Genomic DNA, 15860 nt, shown 5'->3' on the forward strand with positions numbered 1-15860 from the left:
TTATTATTATTATTATTATTATTATTATCATTGGGCACCTCCACCTATCAGTTCGGTTTGACCTATAAAAGGTTCAAAATTAGCATAAAAATATAATCTAGGAAATTTTAAATTCATCTCTGATTTATTTATTTTTTAATTATTGAGTGTTATCATTATTAGATTTAATTTATCGTATAATATATATTTTTTAGGATATTGTATGTTGTGTAATATACATTATACTGTGTATAATAAGTGTAAGAATAATTATTATAATTATTATCATCATCACAAATTATTATAATTACATACAATATACATATAATACGTTACATTTTTAAATGATATTAACAATTAAAAATATATATTTTGGATAATAATAATAATAACAACAATAATAATAATAATACAAGTTTATATCATAATAGTAATTATACAAATAAATTAGTTATATAATGATATTTTCTAATATCCTGTCTCTTGATAATTACTATTAATGATACTAGCAACGCACATTATATTATTCTATTACATGTTCTTATTACTATTATGAAAACCTGATGTGCTTGAGGAAAAACAAGGGCGGATTCGGTTCCAGTGCAAAAAAAAAAAATCTAGGAAAAGTTTACTTGCATCTCTGATTAAGATATTTTCAAAAATGTGTTGACAAGTGTAACTGTCATTCGCACGCTACATCGTCTTGTGTGTCTGATTGTGGTGAGTTTTGACGGCGAGAATAATCCAATAAAAGAGCCGGGTTTGCGGTTTGTTATGCTAGCTGGGAGGCCGCTCACATGACGTTACCCAGCATTCCCTGGGCGAGCTCTGCTTCGCTCCACGACGCCCCATTGAGGAAGAAGCGAGGATGCCTGTCGCTGTCGGTAAGTCAAACTAAATATCAGCTCATTTCTGCAACCTTTGCTGGCTCGGAAAATAGAACGTCTCGGCACCGACGTGATCCACCCGATCTCTTTCTTACGCGGTTTGACAGTTATGAAGCAACTTGTTGATCCGATCCAGAGTTTTCGCTCCATGCAACACGCATGCTCATCAGGTGGTGAAAACATTGTTTTTGCTTGATGACTTGTGAGTGTGTTTTCGAGACACAGTAGGTTACAAAATGCTTCCAGCTCGTGTGGTTGACACGTGAACAGGTGAGAGCGGAAAATGATATCAGCTGCTACAGTGACTTATAAGTTTGAGGGCAAAGGACGTTTTGCTGGAAAGATCCAACAAGTACAACAAGAATTAGACAAGCAAAAATCAAATTCAGGTTGTTGTTGTTGTGGTTCTCTTTTGGCAGGGTTAATTGGTTAAATTGGGTAGTTTTAATCAAAATGTGTTTGGAACATTTGGTCATAGGTTCACACAGGAAACTTGTTATCCTCATGTTTTGTTTGTTTTTCCTTTCATTGTATACATACTGTAATCAATAAATTGATTAGTCTAGAAAATTACACTGGTCAACAGCAACTTGTAATCAGAGGCGGCTTTATGTGTCTCAAAAAGTACTTTTAACGCGGGACATACAGTAGTTTCATTTTTGGATTTTAAGTTTGAACTATAAAAACTTGTGCAACAGATTTTACCATGTGTTGTCATTTTTTTCGCTAGGATGTTTCAGAACTAAAAATCCACCGGTTGCTGACCCTAACTCTTAATTCATAAATTGTACTAAATATATTACTATATTACATATTAGTTTGTTGTTACAATATTATTATGAAAACCTGATGTGTTAGAGAAAAAACAAGGGCAGGCGCAAAAAAAATCATCTAGAGAAATGTACTTACATCCCTGACTAAAAAACGTTGTAAAAATATGTTGACCAGTGAACCCATCAAACCAAGTCTTATGTTGTCAAGTGCTATGGCCCTTGTAAACAATTGACACTGTTCTCCAGACTCATGAATACCTTCAAAAGGTACACAGTAATCCCTTGTTTATTGTGGTTAATGGGGACCAGAAGCAGAAAACAAAGTGCGATCCGAGTTCCTCTTGGGTATGCAAATAATGGCCTCGTTCCAAAGTGCCTTCCTCCGACTTCACAAGATAACAAGTCTGTCAAAGCCAAGAAGTGACTTGTTGCAGTCAAAAAAGATCATTAAAGTCTTGTGTTTTCACCCAAAGGTTAACAGTCCTTCTTTTTCAAGGTACACACAGTGATCACATGACGTAACTTCAAGCTAGAAAGACGCATATAAACGAGGTTAAAGTTTTATTAGATTCTCTTGTCTCTCTTTGATCCATAGCCTCCGACATGGATTTCAAGGTTGCCTTTTCAGCCTTGGAGGCCGTGTGCCAAGAAAACATCTCTGCTTTTTGTGACCCTTCTGCCGATCTTGCCTATGGCCCTGTGACCCAACGCTTGGTGATGTGCATGAAAAATATTCAGGAACACGCTGGAGCTATTGAGCCTTTGATCGTCAGCTTCACTGCCGTCTACCACCATTATGACTTTGACGCACAAACACCTGGAAATGGATACCGCACCTTGATCAAGGTATGGAAAAAAGTGTCATTTCATGCGAATGAAAGTCAATTATAGTACGCACTGTATGTCTTGCCCGGCATTTGGCACTTGCCCTTTTTCTATATGCGACTTTCAGGTGTTGCGGTCATGTCTTTTGCACATTCTACACAAGGCTCGCTACATTGCCTCAAATCACAAGAGCGCCTTCTTCCGAGCGGACCACAATGCCTCCGAGATGGAGGCCTACTGCAGCGCCCTTTGCCAGCTGCGTGCGTTGCTCTACCTTGCCAAGCGGCTGATCAACGACAACGACTTTGGCCAGCTGTACTCCCTGCAGGACCTCGACCTGAGCCACAGATATGTGCAGGAGTACAGCTCCATGCACAAAGCCTGTTTCTATGGCCGCTGTCTGGGCTTTCAGGTCTGCCAGCACCAACTGAATTGTTTCTGTGAAAATGTTAGAAATTACCATGCTTGACAGAATGGGAGTCAACCCCGAATTTTTCTTTACAATATGTTGTATGCGCCCCCACTAGTCTAAACATGGCATTCTGATTACAATTGCGTTTGTGGAATATGACTTGAAGCGGGAGTCAACCTAAACATATTTTTTTCAAGAATATGTTCGAAGCAGGCCCACTAGTTGAAATACAGCATTCTGATTCATTTTGCGTTTGTGGAATATAAATTAAGCAGCAAAATGCACTCGCTTTTAGCCATCTCTGGGGGCGGCCATTTTGTGTTCTGTCAACTGAAAATGACATCACAACTGCTCACAACGACCAATCACGGCTGTTTTCTGAATCTGAGCCGTGATTGGTCAGACAGTGACAGTGACAGAAGACAAAATGACCATCCCCAGAGATGGCTAAAAACAAGTGCATTTTGCTGCTTAACTTATATTCCACAAACGCACTTCCGCTTTAGGAAGCAAAATCCATCCATTTTTACTCATCTCAGGGGGTGGCCATTTTGTCATTTGCTGTCGACTGAAAATGACAAAATGGCCGCCACCCTGAGATGGATAAAAATGGGTGGATTTTGCTGCGTAATTTGTATTCCAGAATATCAAGTTTAGACTAGTGAGGCTGCATAGAACATATTGTAAAGAATATTTTTGGGTTGACTACCCTTTTAAGAAGGTTTTGGTCACACGTCTTCAACATTTGAAGCAAAACCTTTCCATTGGTTCCTTTTACAGTTCTCACCAAGTCTTCGTCCGTTCCTCCAGACTATTGTCATAAGCATGATCTCTTATGGTGAGACTTATAGTAAACAGCAAACTGGTCTTGGTGAGTCTTTGTCCTGACCTGTGATACAATTATGTATGATGGTCCATTTTTATGTGTTAATTTAATTCCCTATTTGTCTTGTTTTGTTAGGTTTAGCAGCCCTTTCTCTCCTCACATCAGGAAAGTACGTCATTGATCCAGAGTTGCGCGGTGCCGAATTTGAACGCATTACTCAGAACTTAGACATGCAGTTTTGGAAGTCCTTCTGGAACATCACAGAGTCAGAGCTTTTAACAGTAGGCAGGGTCAAATGTTTTCATCCTTAATGTTCTGAGTATTGTTCTCCATTTTTCCCTAACGTGCAAGTGAAGGTTTTTAATGAACTTCCTTGTTTTCATGTTGTTCTCTCCTCAGGGCTTGTGTAGAATCGCTTCCTACCCCGTTCAGTTGAACCTCACTCTAACGATACCTCCTGTTCCGTTACGCCTCCCCCTGTCATCGGACCCCAATCTGTCTACTACCGTGTCACCTCCGCTGGCTCACTGGGGTCCTGGCCCCGTCCACATTCGGCTGATCTCCCACGAGATTCGACAAGGGCAGGTGAAAAATGGCATGGATGAGAAAATTAGCATTAGCATTAGCAATGTCACAGCTCTGATCCGGCATCTGATTGTTTATATGATTATTTTGCAGGACAGTGAGGAGCTCTTGTCTTTTTCCCGCGGCGATCCGCCCTCTCTCTCTGCTTCCGATCTACCGTGGGTGCAGAAGCAGCCTCTGTCCCCGTGGTTGCTCATTCACTTCCACGGAGGAGGCTTTGTGGCGCAGACATCTAGATCACATGAGGTACGATGCGTCATGATTTCATTTTATTCCCCGCCATAAGGCGCGCCGCTTCATTTGCCGGTCTAAAACCTTTTCATGTCTCGTTTTGTATCAGAATTATCTGCGAAGCTGGTCGAAGCGGTTGAATGTTCCTGTGCTTTCTGTTGACTACTCTCTATCACCTGAAGCACCCTTTCCTAGGGCTCTTGAGGAATGTTTCTACGCTTACTGCTGGGCCTTGAAAAACTGCCATCTGCTTGGTTAAGTGTCTGACATCTGTCATCACTGTAAACAATAATTTGGAAAAGTATTTGTTATTGGTTCCCCTTGAGGGATTAAAAAGTAACTCTGGATGATTTTTCTCCCCGTGTTTGTGTCCCAGGTTCGACAGCTGAGCTCGTCTGTCTGGCAGGAGACAGCGCCGGGGGCAACCTCTGCATTACTGTGTCCATGAAGGCCATGACGTGCGGCATCCGAGTCCCCGACGGCATCATGGCGGCCTACCCTGCGACCTTGCTCACCACGGACGCCTCGCCTTCCCGCTTGCTCACACTCATTGACCCGCTGTTACCTTTTGGTGCTCTTGCAAAGTGCCTCAATGCCTATGCCGGTAGGCCTGCGCTGCTTCGGACGTATGATCTTTCGCGCATCATTTAACCCGAGAGGACTTAATGATGATGCCTGAAAACAAAATAGACAACGTATTTGTGTGTAAACTGGATAATGTGGACATGAGGTGTACCAGGGTGAGGGTAATTTCACTTTTGTAAAATGTACACTGATTTATTATTTGTTGCTTGCTTTTTTTTTCTTTTTTTTTTTTCTTAGGTGTGGATTCTCAGACTGCGCAGCCCGCTGTGGGAGGCAAAGGTCTGCGGGCACTGGGTAGAGACACCACCGCTCTGCTCAGTGATCTCACTCAGGGAGCCTCCAACTGGATTCAATCCTTTCTGCAGCCGATGTGGCCCATAAGCCGAACCCACTCGAGAGCATCAAGACACGGAGAATCCACAAGCAGGGACGCGCACAGGAAGTCAAGCCGCACCTCAGCTCCACACTCCCAATGTTATCTGGACTACCCAGAGGGCTTTGAGCCCCTGCGCTCCGACTGCCTGGCGGTTGTTCAGCCGACCTCTTGCCCAATCATCAGGAACCCTTTTGTGTCGCCGCTGCTTGCGCCTGACAGCCTTCTACGAGGCCTGCCGCCTGTTCACTTAGTGGTGAGAAACGCAACTTGCTCATGAATACAGCAGCAATGACTGATGGGCTCTAACTGGGATGCTTTATGTTTGTGCGCGCTGGGCACAGACTGCCACTCATTCAAGCGAAAGTCAACCCAAACATTTTTTTTTCAAGAATATGTTCTATGCAAGCCCACTATTTGAAACAAGGCATTCTGATGAATATTGCGTTTGTGGATTAAGAGTTAATCCACCCGTTTTTAGCCATCTTCGGGGGGGCAGCCATTTTGTCAATTCTGTCGACTGAAAATGACATCACAACTGCTCAGGTAACGACCAATCACGGCTAACCTGTTTTGTGAAGCTGAGCCGTGATTGGTCATTACCTGACCCCTGAGCAATTAATCAGAATGCCGTGTTTCAACTGGTGGGCCTGCTGGGAACATATTCTTGAAAAAAATGTGTTTGGGTTGATTTCCGCTTTAAATGTTTGATAACTAATAGACACACTAATACACACTCAAACAGGTATGCTACAGCGGGCCTTAGTGGTTAATTAAACACTACCTGTGCATGTTTCCACACAGGCCTGTGCTCTGGATGCTTTACTGGATGACTCTGTCATGTTCGCCAAGAAGCTGCGGGACATGGGCCAGCCCGTAAGCTTGACAGTGGTCGAGGACCTTCCTCACGGCTTCCTCAGCCTGTCGCAGCTCTCCAAAGAGACAGAGGTTGCCGCAGAAATCTGCTTGGAGAAAATAAGGGAGATTTTTCAGCTCGCAAACACCAAAAAATGGTTCTGAAGAAGCGAGAAGAGATTAATCACACTCTGATTCATCAATGGGATTCTTTTTTTTTTTTTTTAGGAGTCTTTTCACAAGGGAGAAATGAAAAGAATCAACAAATTTTGGGACAGTGGAATTTAAAGTCTTGCCCAAAGGTTTCTTCTGTTGGAGTCAGAAAAATTTTAATGCAGTTGTAAGTTTCTTTGTTGGTTGTATGATAAACAATAACAACACAATTTGTTGTGTTTCCCCAATGTTTGAGTATGGGAGAATTGCAGAATTGCAGATGCGGTGTGTTGTTGTGCAAAAGTTGCAGATGGTGGAATTTTAGTGCCTTTTTAAGATGTGTATTGTATATACAATACTGTAATTGGACACTAGCTTTCCAAACATAATGGTTTACTTACAAAACAGTTTACAGATTCATTATTTCATTGTGTAATATGTGAATATTGTGGTAATCACAATATATTGCTTAGCATAGAAGTTACTTGATGTACTGTAAATATTTCATAATATTTATTCCACTGTAATATTTAAAGCCCTAATAAATCAAAAAATGCTATTTTATTGGGTCTTATGTGTGCTCAAGGGGCAATCTTATGAAGGTTTAAAGGACTTCTATTTGCAGTTTAACTATTATAGTGTATAAAGAAGGTTTTCAACCTCGTTTCGAAATAGAGAAAGGAAGTGTAACTTTTGGGACACCCTGTATTTTATATTTTTGTAAAGCAAAGGATATCAAATTGCACGCCCCTGTAATACATCATGTATTTAAAATTCACGCAACCGAAATGAATGATACCAATGATGCAACAATTTATAAATATATATATATTTTTTTTTAACTGCGTCTGTTCTTGTAATGTTCCATCTATGTTGCTTCAATGATTAAAAATGATGGCTGATCGGCACTTTTTTGTCAGAGCAGTGGAAGCTGTGCCACACACTGCACATTTATTTTTGTGTTGTTCTGCAGTTTATGTTGCATGTAACATTTGCTGAACTTTTATTTGCTCCCTGTTGCAGTATTCTAATTTGACAGCAGGTGTCAGTAGCGTCGTAATGTCTCATACGATAAACAGAAGCAAGAGCAAGACGACGAGGAAGAGAAGACGAAGAAGGCGACCATGTTGATTTAAAGGAAAAAAACAATAGACGCGATTTATTTGAAGTACATTTCAGTCATTAAAAGTGTTGATTAAATAGTTGATTGGGAGCAAAGGGAAAATAAGTGTTTGTTTTAAAATAACGGCGAACCGAGGTGAGTGTTGTATTGTTTACGAGCCGTTTCCTTCAAAAACATCAGTTGTTGCTAGCTGGTTAGCTCAGAGCTAACTTTAGCGCTGTGTGCTAAATTAGGTTTTGTTGCATTTTGTTGCATTTGCTGAAACAATTAGCAACCAAATACCTCCCACAAAAACGACTACGTAAAATTGTGATCTTTCATTTCACGGGCAGTCCATAAAGTCTGTTTCAAAAAGCCGAAATTCGTTGCTGTAATTTGTTTAAAGCTAATACACGCACTGGTTAGCGTGGCAACCGAGTTAATCTGAGAACGGTAGTCACATTGAATTTTTTTAACATCGATGCAATTTATAACGGCAAATGATTTAGTTAACACAAATATAACTTTAACGATACTTTAATAATGTTTTCACTTATGATAAATTGGGCACGAAATGTTCTTTGTGTGAAAATTAATGCGCTTTGCATATTCCAAATCTTATGTTTGGACATCTTTCAGGTGACGCATTTGAGTTGTTGGCTGGCTTTGATTGGGAAGCCCCTTGATCACGGTCACACTCCCACTAGTGACACTTTGACCTCCAGACGTGTGGTGTCCACGCAGAAACCAGCTGGGGCAGTACGCAAACACGCACTGTGGATTAGAAGGGGTTGAAAGCTTTTTGGCTTTGGACTAGATTCTCCCTTGTTCATGTGATACCAATCTGGTGGAAATAATCTTGGAATTTATGATTTTGGGGAAAGACTTGTACAGAGTTGGACATCTTTTTTCCTCAAAAAGGACATCAAATAAACTCTGTGGACTGAAAAGGAGACAGGAAACACTGTTCAGCGCAAAAACAAATATACTGAACAAAGAATATATTGAAGAAATTATCCCCCAAGTACAGAGATTGCCTTAGTTGTTCTATTTCAGGACTTGAGCCACATTTAATACTTGTTCACATATAATTTTCTATATTGTGAGCAAGTATATTAATGCAAATATCTCTTCATTTTGAAGAGTTTCTTGTGTACAAAACCTTTTTTTCATTTCTTGTACGTAGGTCACTCCTGATAAAGGGGACCAAACTGCACATACGTGTGTATATGTAAATATCATTGCTTGATTGCTTATTAAGATGTGGACTTAAAAGAAAATATTGTTTGTTAATGCTTTATTAATCTTTTTTACATTTTGAAGATCATTTTAGTAAGAAAAACCTAAGAGGCAAAAATATAACCTTGAAGGAAAATCTGACAAAACAAAAGCAAAGAAAATTACAAAAGAATAAAAATGGCTACGGCCAGAACTGAAAATGTTGGCCCACTTGCCATGGGACTGAACAAGCAGAATGGGCAGCTCAGAGGACAGACCAAACCAGCTTCAGTCCAGCCAGGATCCTCAACTCAAGGAAAAGTGTTGGGTGCCTCCCAGAAAGCAGGTGCTCCCTCCCAAGAAGGAAGCGGCATCAAGTTTGGAGACGACTGGAAAAAGAGCCTCAAGCTCCCTCCTAAAGACAACAGGGTCAAAACCTCAGTGAGTGAAATAACTTCCATCTTAAACCCACAAACTTCAAAAGCGTGTTTCCTTCAACGTTCTGTATTGTATTTCCTAGGATGTGACGGCTACGAAGGGGAATGAATTTGAGGATTACTGTCTCAAAAGAGAACTTCTGATGGGCATTTTTGAGATGGGCTGGGAGAAGCCGTCTCCTGTGCAGGTATTGTTAAAGGAACACTTTTATGATCCAGGATAGGCTCGTCTGTAATGGGTTGAGTTCAGTAGTTACTTTTTAGATGAAGGCTTGTTAATTCATTTAAATGAATAATCAATTTCAGCAGTATCAATAACCGGAGCCCGTGGGTAGTATGAGTTCAAAGTTTCTCATTCCTTGCAGGAGGAGAGTATTCCCATTGCCTTGTCTGGGAGGGATATTTTGGCTCGGGCCAAGAATGGAACAGGAAAAAGTGGAGCTTATCTCATCCCATTGCTGGAAAGGATAGACCTTAAAAAGGACTACATACAAGGTGACATTCATGTAGTTCCCGTGTGTACCTTGTTTTCGATATTTACAAAATTGTCAAATCAAAATTTTTTTTCAACTTGAAATTTTTACCACCTAGCAATGGTAGTAGTGCCAACTCGAGAGTTGGCGCTGCAGGTGAGCCAGATCTGCATTCAGATCAGCAAACACCTGGGAGGAGTCAAAGTCATGGCCACCACCGGGGGAACCAACCTACGAGATGACATCATGCGCCTGGACGAGACTGGTGAGCCCTCAATCTTTTTATCCCCGTTTCTTTCATCTGCTTGGATGGTTCATATTTGCAATCCATCCATGCTTTTTTGTTTGCCCGTACTCAACCCGTTTGTCTTTCCCTCTCCATATCAGTGCATGTAGTCATCGCCACACCAGGTAGGATTCTGGACTTGATCAAGAAAGGCGTGGCAAAAGTGGACAGAGTCCAGATGATGGTGATGGATGAGGTAAAGCACACTCTTTAACAAAACAAGCTGCCCTCAAATTTACGCGCTCCTCAAAAACTGTTTGCTTTAAATGGCTTCGCCCCTCTCAGGCCGACAAACTGCTGTCTCAGGATTTTGTGGTGCTCATCGAGGATATCATCAGCTTCCTGGCCAAGAACAGGCAGATCCTGCTCTACTCTGCAACCTTCCCCATCAGTGTGCAAAAATTCATGGTGAGTCGTCTTGAGTTGCGCCACCACTCAGCAAAGCCTGATGGCTCGGGGCCAGCTGGCGCTGATTGTTTCACTTGGCAAAGCAAGCTGCTCATTCTGTCTCCAGTCTTGTTTGTGCTCTTTTCAGGCGGTACTGCACGCACTTACAGGCTTCATATTTTGGATAGTTAGTCTGTCGCAGTCTCATGCAGCAAAGTGTATTTTTTTCCTATTTATGTATGTCTTGGTGGTGTTAAGTGACACCAAAAAACCTACAAAATGCGTTTCTACTTTGCCGTAGGCCAAGCACCTGCAGAAACCTTATGAAATCAACCTGATGGAGGAGCTGACTCTTAAGGGCATTACTCAGTATTACGCCTATGTCACAGAGAGGCAGAAAGTGCACTGCCTCAACACTCTCTTCTCCAGGGTGAGTAACGCTCAACGGTTTTGAACCTCGTGTGCCTTCCCCCTAGACGGCTCCTCAGAATGTTTGATTCTCCCCTACGCAGCTTCAGATCAACCAGTCGATCATCTTCTGCAACTCCACGCAGAGGGTGGAGCTCTTGGCCAAGAAGATCACGCAGCTGGGCTACTCATGCTTCTACATCCATGCGAAGATGATGCAGGTTGGCACAATTAAGTCATGTTGACTTTTGGATCTTTTTTTTTTCTTTTTCCCCCCACTCTCTGTTGTCTCAACTGACGTGTATACGCATTGCACAAGAGGCTTAAAGGCACAACATAATTTAAGTGTTTTATTATGTTTCCAGGAATATAGAAACCGTGTGTTCCATGACTTCAGAAATGGACTGTGCAGGAACCTAGTGTGCACCGGTAAGCTTTAAAGTTGAGGACATTTTTACACCAGTCAGAGCGTTTCTTAAATGTTGTCGCCCTCCAATAGATCTCTTCACTCGGGGTATCGACATTCAGGCCGTCAATGTGGTCATCAACTTCGACTTTCCAAGGAATGCAGAAACGTACCTCCATCGTATTGGAAGATCAGGTAAGGTGATAACTACCCCGTAGGGCTGCTCGATTGTCCCAAAAATATTAATCACGGCTATGTTGGTAATAATTTAAATCACGATTATTCAAACGATCATTTACTTTTTGGTACAAAACAAGAAAATGTTTAAACGTAAAAAAAATATAAAGACAAATTTCTTTGAAATGCTAATTATGTAAGTTGTTATGCGAGAAAGAACATTTTATAAAATTAGTTATTATAAAATAAAAAGTTGCAATTGTATGATTTCACTGTGTAAACAAACACTGTGCGTTGGATGTAAATACATAATAATCATTTTTTACGATTATGCCAATTTTGTAATCGTGGAGTGTAATAATCTTAATTGTGATTGAATTTCGATTAATTGCACAGCCCTACGACCCCGTGAGGTATCATCCCACCATTATGTACCCTGTTTGGAATGTTACGAATCAGGCGGACCTTTGTGCATTGCCTACAAGCAATGGAAGTGGAAGAAATTGAAACCATTTGATGGACAAAATATTGCGTGTTCTCAGGGAGGTTCGGTCATTTCGGGTTAGCCATCAACCTGATCACATCAGAAGACCGCTTCAACCTTAAGACCATCGAAGACCAACTGGTGACCGACATCAAACCCATTCCGGGCAGCATCGATAAGAGTCTCTACGTGGCAGAGTTCCACTCCTCCAGCGGTGACTGCGAGGTGGAGGAAGTCCAAGAAAGAGCAGGACATCAGCAGGACAGCACCTAATGCCGGTGAGACCATGTTAACACACTAGTAGCCGATATAGAAATTACTTTGAGTCTTTTTTTATTTTTTTAAATTTTTTTACTTACATGCGTACGCAAGAAGCGTCTTTGTGACTCAAGCTTTGTCTATCATGCAGGAGACAGCAGGCTTTTGCACACAGGCTTCAGGCACCTCTTCAACATCTCACTTGTCTTCACAGAAAATATCATCTTTATTTGCATCAAACCCCATACTGGTCCTTGTGTCCTGCATTTGAGCTTATTGCTAGATCTGTGCTCTAAACGTCACTCGAAATGCAACCAATTCTGTTTTGAACCGGTCATCCATGGGAATTGACAGCCGTAGCGGTCGATCTCACCAGCCATCGTCGCGTACACTGTTGCCACTTAAGTGCCTTACTTCCCGCCACGCACATTCATCCTTACATAGCCCGTCGTGCTAGCAAGATATATGAAGCGATCAACCATTGACAAATATTCATGCCGTCATAAAAGTCAACAGTACTTGTATCCGAGGTGCGTTGAAACTCCCGAATGCATCCTTGATAGCAACTTTTTTTGTTTAACGTGCACGTTGCAATAAAAACGGCAGCTTTACTCGGTAGTGTGTGACTCTTCATTCCCATTTAAAATGAATATGGATGATATATTGATGTCTGCCTGCAACAGTTTCACTTTCATCGCGGCCTTATGCTTTTAATTTGTACTCGTTGCAGTTGTCTGGATAACCGTAAGACTGTCAGGAAAAAAACAAAACAGTTCAAACTCATTCAAATGTCTGACAAAGCATAAGAGACTGGTTCAAAGCAGAATGTTTCAAGTTGTTACTAAGCTCAGAAATCATGCAGTTACAATCTACAGGATGATTATGGCTATTGGTGCAAATCCTGACTTCCAATTTCCAACATCTATGCTTTTTATTTGCAATATGGACACTGACGATGGAATTGAGTTAATAGTGTTTCCGACGATCTGAAGACAAAATGAAATTGAATGTACAGTATATGCCAACTCTGCTGCCTAGTGGATAAACGCCAAGCGCTTGAGCATATTATTGGCCACCATTTTGTGTTACTGCTGAAGCAGTTCAAATCTGCTGTTTTTCCTGCTCCATCTATGACCAGCCCTGGTTTCAGTTTGCTTTGTGCAGCTGCAGCAATATGCATTTCTTGTTTCTTTTGCGGCAAATCCCGTTTTGGTAAGAAGGAGAGGATTATCTTTAGTGTGGGGCGGGTGGGGCTCTGGATTTGAAAGCAAAATTGTAGCATCGTGAAAGAGGCAGCTGCGACTTTTTTTTTTTGTCCTCCCCTAACCAAGAAAAAAAATGGACTAAAAAATATAATTTGGTGGTTTCTAGGATTTTTTTTTTTTTTTAATTTTTTGTGAGTCATGATATGATGTAAGTCATGGGTTGGGGTGGGTTTCCAGTACACAATAGATCAGATGCTTGTATTATTATTTTTTTGCCTGTTTAAGTGATTGATGATTGATCCCTAAGATGTAAATCGTTTACAAACAACCCCCCCACCCCCCACCCCCAAAAAAAAGAAAAAAGAAAAATATAAATACAGTACTTGGGTTTGGTTTAATGGGAAGATGAGGTTTTTATTTCTTCAGTTTTTGCTTAAACAGATTTTCAGGATTTACACTGAAGCAAAACCAAAAGAGAGTGAGTGAGTGAGTGAGTGAGTGAGTGAGTGAGTGAGTGAGTGAGTGAGTGAGTGAGTGAGTGAGTGAGTGAGTGAGTGAGTGAGTGAGTGAGTGAGTGAGTGAGTGAGTGAGTGCGTGCGTGAGTGCACTGTGGAATGGCAGCATTTGCATGCAGCCTCAACCCAACTTGACTAAACATTGTATTAGCACTTGCTTGGTTCCAACCTTTGCTCTTTAAAAACAAAAATAACTCAGTCTTGTTGATGGTTTGATGCTGCATATAAATGTCTCCCCCCCCCCCTTTTTTTTTCTTTTTCATGTGCAGACATTTTCGTTGGTGATTCACAGTCTTAAATCTGAATGAGTGGTGTTTATATTTGCCAGGTGTGTGACCGCCCACTCTCCGACTTTCAAACTCTTAACGGCAAGTGTCATCTTTTCCCTAACCATTTTCATTCCATGATCTCCATTGTGACGCAGTAGCGGCATTAACTTATGAATTCAATCAATCTTTTTCCATGTGTTATTCTCCCAGAAGGCTGTTTGATTGTTTTGTTTTTAACATAATTGAATATGTGGCTTCTTAGGTGGAAAATTGGCTTTAAATCTGTTCATTTTTTAAAACGTTTCCTCATTGAGTGTGTGACATGAATGCAGCTTGTCCTGGGTCACAATGGACGTCATATTGAATGCCGTTATGAATGTTGACTGTTATATTTGCGTTAGTCATCTGATAAGACTTTCTTTTGTGTATGCGTGCCCGCACCTTGACTCCTTGGGTCAGGTGTGCTGACTGTCACAGCCTGTTTAGTAAAAACTATTAAAAAAAAAAAAAAAAAAAAAAAGAAAAACAGGCACAAAATTGTTATTTGGGATTACTGCTTCATGTTCAAATAGGTAATTGATTATAAATTTAAAAACTTAAATTCAATGAATGGGAAGAAAAAAAAAATTAATTTTCTTTTCTGGACTGAAGCACAAACATAAACTCTGCAAAAGCTTCAGGCAATTTCAGCTAAATTTAGTAAAACATTCGATGTACTGCTGAAGTTCCTGCAATGTGGATAAATAATTGGCTTTGATTTGGTGGTTGAGAATATTACAACAAAATATGGAGGAGTGGTAACAGGATTCTGAATTTCCCAGCGGATAAACTGTGTTGGTATTTCCATGAAGTCTTTCTAAAATCATATTAGTTGGTGTGGCTAAATTCAGGGTCATTCTGTTTTTGTTTTATTGGACCAAGGATAAATTAATGTGTTGTCACTCAGCTACTTCAAGTGAGTTAAACCATTTAAATAATGTAAGCTCGGGCTAAAATGAATTTGTGTTTTGAGAATGTGTCCCTCATCATGGTTCCTTCTGTTTTCTTGTCGTAAATGTATTTGAAACAGCATTACTATTGGGATTTCTTAAAAGCTCACCCAGCATATTTATGTTTTGTCTTAATTCCCTGACCTGACAAGATCTGTGGAACTCTGGGTAATTCAGAGAATAGTGCTTCTCACTCGGTCCTCTACTGTTGTAATTTGGAACTACATGCAGGAGTTGTGAAATTCAATAAACAACTGAAATATACTGTCCATTGTTTACTTTGTTTTTATTTCCTGATGAGTGGGGGTAACATTAAATTTCAATGTTGTTGTTAAATTTTAAAGGTCAATTGGCTTTGTATATAGTGTTTGAATAGCAGCATATATTGCCCCTTTAAATTTTATAACTTATAATTGACAAGACTTGTGATTGCAAAACAAACTTAAGCACTTTCATTTTCAACCTGGTATTTGGGATGATAATGATGATGGAAGACAGAGGGCGCTGTTTACTCCTTGAGAGTCATGACGTTTGACCTTGACGTGTTTTTACTGTACCGTAGCTTCCATTTGTTTACAAATGCAGTGTTTTATTTGGGCTAATAATGGTGCATGTATAAAAGTAACCTAAAATAAAGTCCCAGGTGCGTCAAAAATGTAAAGATGTGATCAGTCCATCCAGAAAAAGCCAATAAACGACGGGTAAATTTAATGTGTGATGTCCCACCCATTGTGTTAGTTCAGCCAATGATTTTCGTAAATA

General features: G+C 40.6%; 2 protein-coding genes across 3 annotated transcripts; both read left to right on the forward strand.

Moving 5' to 3' along the window:
- The first annotated feature begins 752 nt into the window (after positions 1 to 752).
- On the forward strand, positions 753 to 7392 carry lipea (lipase, hormone-sensitive a). Of its 2 annotated transcripts, none has more exons than XM_086014146.1 (11): positions 753 to 863; positions 2235 to 2485; positions 2592 to 2876; positions 3657 to 3747; positions 3838 to 3983; positions 4102 to 4287; positions 4381 to 4533; positions 4628 to 4772; positions 4895 to 5122; positions 5341 to 5732; positions 6281 to 7392. In XM_086014146.1, the coding sequence occupies exons 1-11, from the start codon at positions 848 to 850 to the stop codon at positions 6494 to 6496; spliced, it is 2109 nt and encodes a 702-aa protein (XP_085870272.1). In that variant the 5' UTR covers positions 753 to 847; the 3' UTR covers positions 6497 to 7392. The 2 variants fall into 2 exon arrangements, with proteins under 2 accessions (XP_085870272.1, XP_085870271.1); XM_086014145.1 differs by lacking the exon at positions 753 to 863 and adding an exon at positions 970 to 1036.
- Positions 7393 to 7536: 144 nt separating this feature from the next.
- Positions 7537 to 15367, forward strand: LOC147132394 (putative ATP-dependent RNA helicase ddx6). Its single transcript, XM_086014147.1, has 13 exons — positions 7537 to 7742; positions 8226 to 9245; positions 9325 to 9429; positions 9607 to 9736; positions 9833 to 9979; positions 10102 to 10196; positions 10286 to 10408; positions 10689 to 10817; positions 10900 to 11016; positions 11161 to 11224; positions 11295 to 11396; positions 11921 to 12140; positions 12272 to 15367. The coding sequence occupies exons 2-12, from the start codon at positions 9003 to 9005 to the stop codon at positions 12133 to 12135; spliced, it is 1470 nt and encodes a 489-aa protein (XP_085870273.1). The 5' UTR covers positions 7537 to 7742; positions 8226 to 9002; the 3' UTR covers positions 12136 to 12140; positions 12272 to 15367.
- Positions 15368 to 15860: the final 493 nt, after the last annotated feature.

Source organism: Filicampus tigris, chromosome 18 (assembly GCF_054856515.1).
Source record: "Filicampus tigris isolate MCC_2025a chromosome 18, RoL_Ftig_1.0, whole genome shotgun sequence".
Taxonomy (NCBI): Eukaryota; Metazoa; Chordata; class Actinopteri; order Syngnathiformes; family Syngnathidae; genus Filicampus; species Filicampus tigris.

Coding starts and splice junctions, on each gene's coding strand:
- lipea (XM_086014145.1), top strand. CDS start 976: ATGAAGCAACTTGTTGATCCGATCCAGAGTTTTCGCTCCATGCAACAC. Junction 4,288..4,380: donor ACGAGATTCGACAAGGGCAG/GTGAAAAATGGC, acceptor ATTATTTTGCAG/GACAGTGAGGAGCTCTTGTC. Junction 5,733..6,280: donor TGCCGCCTGTTCACTTAGTG/GTGAGAAACGCA, acceptor GTTTCCACACAG/GCCTGTGCTCTGGATGCTTT.
- LOC147132394 (XM_086014147.1), top strand. CDS start 9,003: ATGGCTACGGCCAGAACTGAAAATGTTGGCCCACTTGCCATGGGACTG. Junction 9,980..10,101: donor CATGCGCCTGGACGAGACTG/GTGAGCCCTCAA, acceptor TCTCCATATCAG/TGCATGTAGTCATCGCCACA. Junction 11,397..11,920: donor CCATCGTATTGGAAGATCAG/GTAAGGTGATAA, acceptor GCGTGTTCTCAG/GGAGGTTCGGTCATTTCGGG.